At 39.4% G+C, this 14455-nt stretch overlaps 1 protein-coding gene across 6 annotated transcripts in view; it reads right to left on the bottom strand.

The window, feature by feature from the left end:
• MAP3K5 (mitogen-activated protein kinase kinase kinase 5) overlaps positions 1–14455 on the bottom strand; it is a 266344-nt gene that overhangs the window by 74894 nt on the left and 176995 nt on the right. For all 6 annotated transcript variants that reach the window (XM_055114152.2, XM_034962926.3, XM_063605010.1 and 3 more), the window contains 3 exons: positions 10550–10599; positions 7655–7750; positions 5434–5515 (listed from right to left, as the gene is read on the bottom strand). In XM_055114152.2, the coding sequence (XP_054970127.1) occupies positions 5434–5515; positions 7655–7750; positions 10550–10599 (228 nt within the window). The remainder of the gene's footprint in view (positions 1–5433; positions 5516–7654; positions 7751–10549; positions 10600–14455) is intronic.

A 14455-nucleotide genomic window follows, 5' to 3' on the forward strand; every position in this document is an offset into this window, starting at 1 on the left:
TGCATGGAGAAGAGCTAGGCCAGAGGAGTGGGCCAAAATGCTAAGAGAACAGAGAAAAGCAAGAAGGGGAGTTGAGAAATGATTCAAAGAGAAAAGGACACAGGACCTGGATCTGAAAAATTAAGGCTTTGGTCACTAAGTGGGACTGAGGAGAAAAGTCTGTGAGGTTGGGCATCTGCATGTCAAGCCCAGAGGCCGGAAAAGCATGGCTACCTGGAAAGTGGAAAGGAGGCTGGCACCGCTGGACCACAGAGTGGAAAGGAAAGGGGAAGCTACAGCCAGAGGGGGTGAGAACGTTGTATGGTGCAAATACTTCCTTCTACAAAAAGGAGCATCAGCTGGGCATGGTGGCTCACGTCCATAATCCCAGCACTTTGGGAGGCCAAGGCAGGCAGATCACTTGAGGTCAGAATTCAAAGCCAGCCTGGCCAACATGGTGAAACTCCATACTAAAAATACAAAAATTAGCTGGGCATGGTGGTGCATGCCTGTAGTCCCAGCTACTTAGGAGGCTGAGGCAGGAGAATTGCTTGAACCTAGGAGGCGGAGGTTGCAGTGAGCCGAGATTGCGCCACTGCTCTCCCACCTGGGTGACAGAGTGAGACTCTGTATCAAAAAACAAAAAGGAGCATCAAAGGTTTTTAATTTGGGGAGTCACAGGATTAAATCTGTATGAGAGATTTCTCTGATGATAACAGAGACAAAGCATGAGACATGTTAGGCTATGATAGAGGATGAAGACCTGAGATCAGGGGAGTGACCGAGAAGATGAAATGAAGGGGCTGCAGGAAAGAACGGGCATGAGGGATTAAGAGGGGTTTGGGAGGGGTTTCTCAGGAATCTGGCTTGGGTTGCTGGATGCCTTTACTTTTAATGAAGACATGGAAGGCAGGAAGAACAATGGAGACCAAGGCTGGTTAACTCTGATCAATTGTTTGATGATTTCAATATAAAAGTATTATAATAATAATATATTAAATTACTTGAGATATGAGTTCATTACCCTTCCACGTCAAAATACATCCTTGAGTCAAAAAACATAGCCTTGAATCAAAAGAAATTGATTTTCTTTCTGTTAAAAGACAGAAAATCCTTCTCTGAGAAGTGGTATTGCATTATATTTGAAATAACCTTGTACAATTTATACCAATCTTGAATATTATTTTAAAAATTAGAGGTAGGAAAGGACATTAAAGATCCTCTTGCTCTTGGCCAGGTGCAGTGGCTCACGCCTATAATCCCAGGACTTTGGGAGGCCGAGGTGGGTAGATCACCTGAGGTCAGATGTTCAAGACCAGCCTGGCCAACATGGTGAAACCCTGTCTGTACTAAAAATACAAAAATTAGCTGGGCATGATGGTGGGCGTCTGTAATCCCAGCTACTCAAGAGGCTGCGGTGGGAGCACTGCTTGAACCCGGGGGTGGAGGTTGCAGTAAGCCAAGATCATGCCACTGCACTCCAGCCTGGGTGACAGAGCAAGACTCTGTCTGAAAAAAAAAAAAAAAAAAAAAAAAATATATATATATATATATATATATATATATATATATATTCTTTTCAACTCTAACTTAAGGAATGAAGTCATCTTAGCCCAGAGGGAGTATGAACTTTGTCTGGGGTTATGAAACTGACTGTTGGCAAAGTCAGAACCAGGGCCCAAGGCTCCTGACCCCAGCCTGGAGTTCTTAGTAGATCCAGCTTGAATCAGAAGGAAGAAGGGGCTGGTGACCTGAAAGAAGCCAAATCCCACCCACAGTTGTACTGCTTCAAATAAACCTTATTGTTCCAATCAGAAAGAAAAGGAGTTATTGCCTTGGGCCTCTAAGAAGTCTTTTAAATTCTAGGAATTAGTTTCACATTTGTAGTTTATAGAACCACATTAATAGTTACTGTTTTGCTGACTGCTGACAACACCCTAAGTGAAGTTAAAAACATTAAGTAGCATTTCCTGGCCTTTCCAACATTTTTCTTTTGTTCTGGGCCGAGGCAGCCAAAGGCTTCAGGAATAATTGACGCATGTATTGAAACAATGTTAATTCTACCTTCAATTGAGGTAAACATCAGAAAATAATTATTCTGCATACAAATCTTAATCACTGTGTTCAGATGATCTCTAAAGTAATTCTTCTTGTTTCCACTGTAAAGAATGGGAAGTGGAGGAATTATTTTTAGCTTGTTATTCATGGGCTGAAGTTTGAGTTCAATTTGTGGTAATGAAATTAAAGAATTCATTTTAATCAAATATGCAGGATGCTGATAAAATAACTTTAATAAAGAATGTTGAAAACATCTAAGAAATGTAACCAAATATATAATGGAGAGTTATAAGTTATGCAAAAATGTAAGTTAAGGCTTAATAATTCATATTGGAAAGATGCCCTGGCTACAAAAGGACATTCAGGGAGAGGGAAAACCACGATGGATTTCACCACCCTCCAGTCCAGAGCATCCCTGTAAACATGAATTCATTCACGTTTTGCTAAAAGAACACCCACGAAAAACATCAGCAATATCACTAGCTGGCACAATGGCAAACTAAGCCAAGACTCTTGAAGCCGGTCTGCTTGAATTCTTCCTACAGGCTCTAAAGTCCATTGGGAATACTGTAGAAGCCATTCTCTGTCAGAAATTTTACATTATTCTAATGAAATGCAAAGGATAGAAATGTAAGAATGTTTTTCTTATGTTTTTCTTTCTTTTTTTTTTTTTTGAGACCAAGTCTCACTCAGTAGCTCAGGCTGGAGTGCAGTGGTGCAATCTCGGCTCACTGCAACCTCCAACTCCCAGGTTCAAGCAATTCTCTTGCCTCAGCCTCCTGAGTAGCTGGGACTACAGGTGCACGCCACCATGCTCAGCTAAAGTAGAGACAGGGTTTCACCATGTTGGCCAGGCTGGTCTCGAACTCCTCGCCTCAAGTGATCCACTCACCTCAGCATCCCAATGTGCTGGGATTACAGGCATGAGCCACCACACCTGACTTCAGAATAATTTCTTTTCTTCTCTTTTTTTTTTTGAGACGGAGTTTTGCTCTTGTCACCCAGGCTGGAGTGCAGTGGCACAATCTTGGCTCACTGAAACCTCTGCCTCCCAGGTTCAAGTGATTCTCCTGCCTCAGCCTCCTGAGTAGCTGAGATGATAGGCACCTGCCACCACAGCCTGGCTAGGCTATGCATATTTTTGGTAAGATGCAGTTAGTTTCTGAAAGGAGGGCATGAAACAAAGGATAGCTATCTCTGGTTTAAAAAAAAAAAAAAAACCAGAAATTTGTAACATTGCAAAATACTTTATGAATTTTCCAGTCATCCCCTTCATAATTCTATATTATTGATAGAATTGTTTCATTTTCAGTTTCTTTAAGTTTTACCTTGGCAAATTGCTATGTATCAAGTGATGCAAAATTTAACACAGAAACAAAGATAACAAGGTATAATCAAACGCGCCCTGAAGTAGGAGTCAAGAAAGCTAATTCCTAACAATCACTTGAATAAGAAATAAAAAATTGTAAAATATAAAACATACATAAATAAGAAGTAGTATCTATTACTTCTATAGACAGCAAGCTAATGCACAGGAAATTTTTTTTTCCAAATTAGGCCTGTCATCTTTTTACAACTTTAATGAAAGAGGCTTAGGCTTAACTACAAATATCAAAGCTATACAATTGCTAGATAATCATAGAACTTAACTACGGGCAGAGTTAACAATTAGCTATTATAGGCCAGGCATGGTGCTTATCCCTATAATCCCAGCACTTTGGGAGGCCGAAGAGGGAGAACTGCTTGAGCCCAGGAGTTCAAGACCAACCTGGGCAACAAAGTGAGATCCCGTCTCCACCAAAAAAAAAAAAAAAAAAAAAAAAAAAAGTTAGCCAGGTGTGGTGGCATGCTCTGGCTGAAGTGGGAGGATTGCTTGAGCCCAGGAGGTCAAGAGGCTACAATGAGCTGTGACTGTGCCACTGCACTCCACCTCCAGCCCGGGCAACACAGCAAGAGCCGGTCTCAAAAAACAAACAATTTATTATATTAAATTTTTTTCTCAACTGTTACCTTACTAATTCAGTGTTTCTATAAAAATTTTAGTTTATGAGATGACATTATCAAAGTGATCTAATAAATAAGTATGCCAATTAGACTGGTGAGCTATAGATTCTTCAATTTCACTTTAACATTAAAAATATAATTTTCAGTGTGGCTTGGTGCTATGGACTGAATATTTGTGTCCTCCCCAAATTCCTATGTTGAAATCATACCCCAAGGTGCGGTTATTAGGAGGTGAGGCCTTTGGGAGGTGATTAGGTCTTGAAGGCAGAGCAGGGTAACATTAGTGGCCTTGTAAGAGAGACCACAGAGAGCTAGCCAGCTTCTTCTACCATGTAAGGACACAGCAAGAGGGCACCTTCTATGAGGAACAGGCCGTCACCAGACACTGAATCTACCAGCACCTTGATCTTGGACTTCCCAGCATCCAGAAGTATAAGAAAATAAATGTCTACTGTTTACAAGCCACATTGTTTACAGTATTTTGTTACAGCAGCCCAATGGACTAAGATACTTGGATTCAGAGTTCTCTCCCAAGTCAAACACTGGGAAGGGCTTGGAGAAAATGGTGGCCATGTGTCAAGCCTGGAGAAGTGTCATCCTTCAGACATTGAAGATGCTGGAGTCAGCATTGTTGACACACTCCAGCATTGGTCCTTGCAGTGGAGGAAGGCTCTTCTTCACACAGCAGACATGGCAGAGAAAATGGACACAAACTAAAAGTAGGTGTCCAGCAGTCGGGTGCGGTGGCTCACACCTGTAATTCTAGTGCTTTGGGAGGCCGAGGTGGGAGGATTGCTTGAGCCCAGGAATTCAAGACCAGTCTGGGCAACATAACGAGACCAAGTCTCTATAAAAATAAAAATAAAAACCACATAAAAGTAGGTATCCATAGTGCTCTGTGTCCATTAGACATTAATAAAAGGATTCCAGTTGAGAGGAACAACATTTGAAGTCATTGTTATTCCCTCCTCTCTTAATTCCATTAATCTTCCATGGTTTCAGGTTCTCTGTGTAGCATATTAATGCCTGCCACAAGGGTGCTATCAACCAGAATCTTCAGTGAATCTTCTTTGTCTGAATTGCACATATCTCAGAGGAGAATAGAGAATGTGTAAGGACACCGTGGCCCATGCATTGACACTGTCATAGATAAAGCATAGTTACTCGCTATCAGATAAGTAAAATGCTAACGCTTGGTGCTGTGGAATAAGAATTCTCCAATGTTTACTTTTTAGCCCCTTTTTACCAAAGGAATTCCGGAAGTTGCTTTTAACACTAAAGGAAAGCCTACAGTCTCCTACCCCTCATACACCCTGCCTCCTGCCTCAGTAAGGCTTCAAATAGTTTGTTTTAAAATGAGCTCTAAATGTAAATGGACACCTAAGTCATTACCTCCAGCGAGTCACTTTCACAGTCTCCTTCCTCTGTGCTTCTCCCCTTTTCTTCGGTAATGGTGTTCACCATCTCAAAAAACCTACAATACAAGTTAGCATGTGAGCATTCATAACACAAACAATAGTAAATATAAGCAAGTACATCTCAAAGTGACTTCAGAACCAAAACTGAGAGCTAAGAGAGTCTCCAGAACCAGGCAATAACACACTATCAAGATCATGTGAAAAATACAATTTTTCAAAAAGAAAATGCAGGTTGGTAGGATTTTCTAGAAATTTCTAACCTAATGCCTCACTTCAAATACATTTTTCTTCAGGAACTCTTCTTGTAAAGTTTTTTTTTTTCTTCTAGAGACCATTTCAGAGACAAGCAAAGTGATTACAGTGAGAAACAGATTGGCATCCTACTCGCTGTGGCTAGGCCATTCAGAGAGGAGGCTGATGGTTCACAGACATAAAGCCAGGAAGCACTGTGAACGTGGGCTGATGATCCCACAGGCAGGTCATGCTATGCGATGCCAGCTTAAGGGAAGAGCAGGTTATGGTGTGATAAGAAAAGTTTCCCTAACACAACTCAGAACCTTTCTTACCCACCCATCCATCCATTCATTCAACAAATACTCACTGAGTGTCTACTAGGATAAAGAACTGTTCTGGCCATTGAGAGCATGATGATGAACAAAGTCTATCTTGGAATTTGGACCCCATTGATGGAGTTCATATGTGGTATCAACTTCCTCACTCTTCCTGTCTCTACACACATTTCTTGGAGGTCCATGACAAGAAAAAAAATTCCCAAGCCTGATTGGAATAACAGTTTGCGCTATTAAATAGCAAAATGAATGAGAGAGAAAAGCTAGTTTAACCAAGAGGAAGAATAAAGTGAAAGATCAAAAAAAAATCTGGTGTTACAGACATGATTTAAGATCTGGGTTAAGGATTTGCATCAGCCACTCATGCAAAAATTTTCAATATGAACATCTCTAGGCAGAATATAACACTCGACAGTGGGATGGAAGCACTAGCGTAATTTTTAGAAGCTTCCATTCTGAAGTCTCCTGTGCCTGGTTCAAACCCCAGATTTTTATGCTTATTGACTACATGATTTTAGGCTATACACTCCAAGACTACTTTTTAAATTCTTTTCAATAAAGATATTAATACTACCCATCTAATAGGGTTTCTTTGAAGACTGAAACAAATATTAGTTCTGGGGCACACACTTCATAAATCTTAGCTATAATTATCATAGAAACAGGTCAACAGACTTGAGAATTTAAGTGTAAGTAGAGAATTAGTCCATACAAGAGCTAGGAATTTTCTTATTTCCAAGTGTTTTTTTTTCCCCCACCATATGTTTTATGATAATAAAGATAAAGCTTGAGCCAAGAATTGTGGATTCAACAAACACTTTTCTTTTTCACACCAAGATAAAAATGAACGACTGTATATTGTAGCTAGAATATCAGTCATTTATAATGAAGTCAAATAGTAATTATTTAAATAAGAACAATCCCCAGCAAAATTCTGAGTCCAAACTAACTTTCACCTACACTTTGGCTTCTAAATTATCACTCACTTCTCTAGTTTCCCACAGTCAATCATAGTGTTCTAAAGAAGTAAGAAGAATTTAATTATTAGCCCAAGAGAAACATACAATGGAGAAAAACACAAACATACAATACAGTCCATGGATTTTTGGATGATCTCTTTTATTGGTATAGATCAGATCAGTGGCTCTTAACTCAGGCTTCACCCCCACCAGAACGTCCAATATAATTAGTCTGAGGTGGGGGCCATGTATGTTTTTTTAAAGCCTACCAGGTGGATCTAACTAATATGAGCCAAGGTAAAGAGGTACTATTGTAGATAATAGTGAGATGATTTAAAAGAATTTGAGAATGAAAATTCTGGTAATCATATACAGTAAGTGAGCACTTAAAATATGAGTTATAATATTTAACAATTAACCAATAAGTCTTAGTTAATGTTTTATCTGTGGGAAAATAAGTTATGACTAAGATAAAGTTTGACTTATTAAAGAAAACCCCCCCAAAATCTGTTAAATTTATGATATAATTATAAAATATTAGCCCAAATAAAATATTTATATAACCACATAGCCATGCATTCTTCACAGGAGGTACATGTTCACTCATTAGTTGAAAATAATGATCAGGTAAGAAGAATCTTTTTCACACACAATGACTAATACGTACTTTTTACAATGAAGTTCTGTACAGAAATAGATTTGGAAATCATCAGAATTGTGAAGCACATAAAGAAAGCAGCATCTTTCTTCAAATTTAGAAATACTGAAACCAACAAACAAAAAGGCATTATTCAGAGAACTATCAATTCTTCTACAGTCCTATGATGAAAAAGAAATGTTTTAAATTCAATCCCATTTATATCAATGTTGTTTATAACAAGAAGTTATAAATAGCACTTTAAAAAGTGATACTTCCTGCACCACACTACTAAAATGATTTACTCTTCTGAGAAGTGTCCTCCTCCTCATCTCTGCAGAGCAGGGCTGCTCTAGGGTGTTGCAAGCACACATAAACTACACATCCTTTCAACAGAGCAGGGAAAGGTGTCCTGCCTACTACACTATTCTGTGTGCTGGGAGGAAAAGCATAAATACCAACTGGCTGGCTGACCTCGGTGATTCTGGTGCTATGCAATCTGTAGAACAATGAAATGTTTCCAAAGCTAGGCAGTCAATTTGTGGAGGCAGTAAAAGCACCTCATTCGTTATAGAGATTTTAGAGGAGTGAAGCAACGTGCAAGTGCGCTCGGTTAGGGCTCAGTGAGTGGCTGACTTTACGGCAATATGAAACAGTTTTGAGTTGACCCACTAGGCCATGCTGTTTTATGCCAGGGATTGGCAACCATTTTCTGTAACAGGCCAGATAGTAAAATACTTCAGGTTTTTCAGGCCAAACTATGTAATTCTGCTGCTGAAGCATGACAGCTGCCTAAGAGGATGCATAAATGAATGAACATGGCTGTGTTCCAATAAAACTTTATTTACAAGACAGGTGAAGGACCAGATGTAGTCCATGGGGCACAGTTTGTCAATTCTTATTTTGTGCCTTTGTGCCTGCTGTTCCTTCCATTTGGAATGCATGTCGTTTTTTACTTTTAAAAGAAACTCTATTCACGATTTAAGGCCCAGCTTAGACCTCACCTTCTCTCCCTGCCCTACTTCTGCCCTAAACAGAAAGACTTCCTCTTACACCTGTGTCCTCTTGAGTATACTTCTTTCATTGCTCTTCTCACACTGTATTGTCATGAGTTGTTAAATGTCTGTTCCTCTCCCTGCTGGGCTGTGAATTCCTCAAGAGAGGAGTTGATGTCTTAGTCATTTTTGTATCTTTGGCAGAACAGGACTCAACATTTGACACACAGCTCGTGCTCAGTTAATGCCCACTAACTCGAGCTGTGCAAGTTCTGAGGTGACGCAAGGCAAGCTGCTGACCTAGTTGGATTTTCTTCCATAGTTTGTCATCTCTTCTTTGTGGAGGAGGAGGCCAGGAAGAATGAGCTCTCTTTGAAGTCACAGACTACAACTCAAGTTTCTCAGCACATAAGCCAGCAAAAGTAAGATAGTAGCAGCCTATGTATAAGTCACAAATCACAACAACTGTTACATAGGGCTACCATACCTAATTAAAGAAAATTTATTCATTGGAAAACAGATATGATAAAGTGAAATTTACATTTACCATACTTTCTTAAGTGGATTGCTTAAAAATGCAGCAATAAATAGTGAGTGCCTTGATAATGACTGGCTTTAAAAATTAAATATTAAGAGTACAGTTTTATTTGAGAAAGTATCGACTGAAAGATATATAATGAGTCAGTCCATCATCTTGCTTGTTTCTGTTCAGATCATTCATGAGGTAACAGGTAGCTTTACCAGGAGAACTCCAATTATTAGTGACTCAGACTGCTCTACCAATTTATGCTCTAATAAAACCAATTATTATTATTCCAAAAGCAACAGGATATTGCATAACCAGGCTGCAAAAATCTGTTGTCTCTCATTGCTATGACGTGGGGGTAAACAGTAGTTAGCACATCTAATTTGGTTTGAAATCTGCAAGAGTTGATTTAGCATGAGCTTCAATAGAACAATTATTTAAAGACTTAACCACTGACTCTTGATTCTTAAAAAAAAAAAATCTTATTTCTAAATCCCAAGAAATGGCATTTTCTAAGCTACTGGCATTGTGACAGCAGTCAGAACTGAACCAAACTGAAGTTCACCACTGTAATCTCAAGATCAATGCAGGAAAGTGACCTTACAGAAAGTTTTTTTTTTTTTAATGGACTCCTTATCATCTGAAGTCATTAGTATTAGTGACAGGGGCCGGGCGGGGTGGCTCACACCTGTAATCCCAGCATTTTGGGAGCCCTACGTGGGCGGATCACTGAGGTCAGGAGTTTCAGACCAGCCCGGCCAACACGGTGAAACCCTGTCTCTACTAAAATTACAAAAATTAGCTGGGCATGGTGACATGCGCCCGTAATCCCAGCTACTTGGGAGGCTGAGGCAGGAGAATCTTTTGGACCTGGGAGGCGGAGGTTGCAGTGAACTGAGATCATGCCACTGCACTCCAGCCTGGGCGACAACAGCAAAACTCTGTCTCACAAAATAAAATAAAATAAAATAAAATAAAATTAGTGGCAGGACACAATCTAGTAGACGGCATGTGTGCTTTGGATCCACGCAAAGGTTGATGAGTTCCTGGTAAACCAAAAGGACAGAAATCATCCTATTACATAAACCAACAGCTCAGCTAAAGAGGACCTCCACATGGCTGAGTGTAATCTACATTTTGATTCTGGTCCATAGTTCACATTGACCCCACAGTTACATTGTAAGTAGGTCAGGAGCACAGAATCAGTTCAACCAGCAGTGAACATTTTGTTGCAAATCTTTTCCTAAAGGAGATAGTGACACTGAAGAAGGTTGGGCATTTCCACCAATTGAACGATTCTTGACATTCCTTGTATTTTAAAATCATGATTAAAAGTTCTATCCAGCCCATGAATAGTGGAGAAAAATGTCTTATAAGTTAACAAAATGTACCAAGGAAACTTACCTCACTCCCCTGACAGAAGAGGCACTAAAATTCCACTCATGTATACCTTTCTAGAACAGCAACAAGAAAATATACTGAGTCATCCAAATGGAAAATAACATAACAACAATAATTTTGTTTAATTATTTTTAAAGTGATATACCCAGCCATTTTTCCTGGTACACTATTTTTCATGAAAGAATTATCTGGATGGAAAGCACAATTCATTCTCAAGTCACAAGGGTAATGATTACTCTACTTAATAATTCCTGTACTTCAATAAAACAGCTTCCAAAAGAGCCTAGGAGAATTAGTCTCATTAAATTCTAAAACTTGATATCTAGTAATAACTGTTGTGTGTTAATTTTTAAGTAAAAAAAGTCAATGATCAAGGTAATTCTATTATTACAGTTGAGAAATACTTCTTTTCCGAGAAAGATAAACATTAATTTGAATAACATCTCGGCAAGGTTTTAAAGATAACTATTTCTGAATTACCTTTAGTTAAGATTTCCAACTAAATAGGCGGTTCTATTTCTTCAGAAACTAGTAGAGCAAGAATGTATGTGAACACACATGTGTACAGTGCCCATCATAACTACAAGGTATTGCTACCTAATTTATGCAAAATTCCATATGCTAATAAAGTTTGAACATCAAAAATTTGATTGTCATACTATAAACATGGGTGATTTGCAGAGCCAAGGTAAAGAAAAATGTGGGAATTTATTTCTTGAGTTTATCACTAAAGCTAAGATAAAATTATTGTCAAATTCATATGTCCCTAAAATAAATAACAAAATGGATGATAATCCCTTTAAAAATATGTCAACAGTATAAAATAGCATAAATATTTTTACAGAAATAAAGTAGTTTATCCATGTGTCTAAGTTGAGCAAGTACAGTACGGCAATAAACTGACACTGAAATTCAATTCTGTAAAGTTAAAACAACCATGAAAATGAGTTCTTACCCACCCACTGCCAGGAGGCTGAAGTCTTGCCTGGGCTAATGAAATGGATGACAAAGCCTTGTGGCTCTGAGGTGGCCTAGAACCCTCCTTTTGGCTAAAGCAACTCAAAAGCGACAATTTATATCTACAGCCCATAATTCTTTGCTAGGTCCATGCAACTTAAAAGTAAAAATAGATCCTCTCAAGTCAGATGTGAATTTACTAAAAAGCTAGTTTCAGTGCATGTCAGTCAGGTCATGGGGATGTGATCTGAATGAACGCAGAGCAAATTTTGTTGCATGAAGTCCAGGAGGGAAGATACCATAAAAAGGTATGTGGTGGCTCTCTTAACCAGAGTACAGAGGGAGTGAAATTAAAATAGCAGACTGCAGCCTCAGCTGGTAATTTGGAAAGTTGCTTCTAAATCCTGTTGGCCTCAAGTGAACTTCTAAATATATATATATATGACCCAGGAGCTGCAGCTGTTACCTGTACACTACTTGCGTACAATGCAGCCTTATCCTCAGAGCCTGCAGCTGAGCTGCTTTCCAAGACCATGTCCAGGAGCAGGAGGTGGGAGGCAAGTGCAGAGCTGAGGCAGTATGCAAACCCGCCCCTGAACACAGCAACTGGCAAATACTAACAAGACAGCACTGGTAAAACCCATCTTCTATCAATCCTTTTCTGGGAACAGCTAAGTAAAAATTTTGGACTGGTTTTGTAGGAAAGGAGGGGAGCATTTCCAGAATGCTTGGTTCCTGAAAGGTTGCCAGTGCTGCCAGGGAACGTTCCATTTCAGTGATGTAAATAAAGCCCAAGCCCTGAGACGGAAGGTGGAAGGAGGCCTCCCTCCCCACCTACCTGTAGGACGCACCACAAGGAGGCGCTGATGAGCTGTAAAGCCAACAGGTAGTTTAAAGGCTCCTGGGATCTGTCTGGGAATCAGGGAAAACAGCAAGGCCAAATGCAGCGCTAGCTATAATTAGCCCCAACAGGCCTCAAACCAACACTCAACCTAATTTAATCAGCACAAGCACCATTTTCTAGGAACGGGTTAGCCTCAGATCCCAGGCCCCAGTTAGGGCTAGAATAGGAGCTGGAAGTTAATACTGTATTGACTGAAGGTGGCAGGAGTTATACTGTAGTAGGCACTGTCAGCTCCCTCAGCAACTGTCATTCCATCCTTCTCCTCTGCTGACAAAAAAATAAATTTTGCCCAGGTTCAGGTGGCAATGTTTCTGAATGGTGAAATTGATTAGTCTAAATTGGCCACGGTAAGTCCATTTGCCTTGCTGGGGATGGGTGTAAGCATGGTCATGTGATACAACTTATGGTATAAAGGAGAGGGCTTGGCCCTCCTCCCCGGGATGCCGCCTGTGTGAGGTGCTTCTTGGAATAGCTAGCTACTTAAGAACATGAGACTAACACCAAGAGTACGCAGAGAAGCCAGAATTCAGAATCCTGATGCTGAAACTACCCTCAGAATCACCCCACCTCAAAATTTATTTTTTTCCATCCAGGCTGGAGTGTAGTGGTGTAATCATAGCTCACTACAGCCTGGATCTCCTAGGCTCAAGCAATCCTCCCGCCTCAGCCTCCCAAGCAGCTGGGACTACAGGCACATATCACCAAACCTGGTTAATTTTTTTAAATTTTTTTGTAGAGACGGGGGTCTTGCTACATTGCTCAGGCTGGTCTTGAACTCCTGGCCTCAAGCAATCCTCCTGCTCTGGCCTCCCAAATTGCTGGGATTACAGGTGTGAGTCACCATGCTCGGCCTGTAATTTCTTGTAATATGAAATACCATTTCTTTAAGCTGCTTTTAGCAGGGAGTTTGTAGCAGAAAGCATCCTTGGTGGATGACAGCATCAAATCATCTTAATCTAGAATCAGGGGTAAGCATGTTTCCCTCATAAATTTCCTGGGCCTTCTGTGAGTGGCCACTGGCTGGAGCTGAAGTGAGGGAGGAGAGTCAGCACTTAATCCTCCACTAGGCCCCTGCCTTTGCTTGATAATCCGTGAGCTAGGCCAAGGGTACCCAAACTTCAACCCCCAAAAGGGGGGGAAATTCTAAACAACCATTTAAAACGCCCTGCAAAGAACTTCTCTCTTCCTCAATCTAAGTTTTTCTTTCATTGTACACATGCAGACTTTCTTCAAGGACTAACTTACTTTTCAGCAGCAACCATTCATTCAACAAAGAGAGAACTGTTAAAAGATCGGGATTTCAATTAATTTTACCCCTGAATGTAGAGTAGCTCTCTCTAAGAGTCCTTGGGAATTGGTATATAATGTGCTTAAAGTTTTGAAAGTTGCTGTATAAAGTATATACTAGCTCACAGAGCTATTTATTCCATATGTTAGAATAAAAATAGTGAGAGGAGTGACTAAAGAAATAAACATGATAAATGAAAAGCTACATTCTCTATTCTAATTTTAGGAAAAATTTTTAAACATTCTATGATAAAAACAACCCATTTTTAGTTTAACATAAGACCTATTAAACTGGTTGCTTCTCTGTTATTTACAGTTGTTTTAAAGTAACATGGTAATAATAAAGTTTTTTTGTTTTTATTGCTTGTCCTCCTTCCAATTTACCACTTTTATTTTTAAAAATTGAGAAAATGGTAGTGATAATGAATACACTATGGATAGAATCAGGGTTTGCAAAGAAATTGACATAAATTCAGAATGGAAACTGATACAAGAAAGCTTCAATTTTTGAACCAGGAGAATTTTTTAGCACTAAAAGTTATAGGAAATAAGGACAACATAAATAAAATTCCTCCTGATCAAAAGATGGTGAAAATGAAAAATGGACAGTACATAACTTAAATTTGTAACCCTATTTAATGCACTTGTTTATATCCTAATATATATCCTAATATTTCTTAGCATAATATAAAAACTGTCTCTATAATTGTCACAAAACATAAGAGAATGAAAACGAGGCTCACTTTACTGAGCAAAGAACC

The sequence above is a fragment of the Pan paniscus genome, chromosome 5 (assembly GCF_029289425.2).
Source record: "Pan paniscus chromosome 5, NHGRI_mPanPan1-v2.0_pri, whole genome shotgun sequence".
In the NCBI taxonomy this organism is placed as follows: Eukaryota; Metazoa; Chordata; class Mammalia; order Primates; family Hominidae; genus Pan; species Pan paniscus.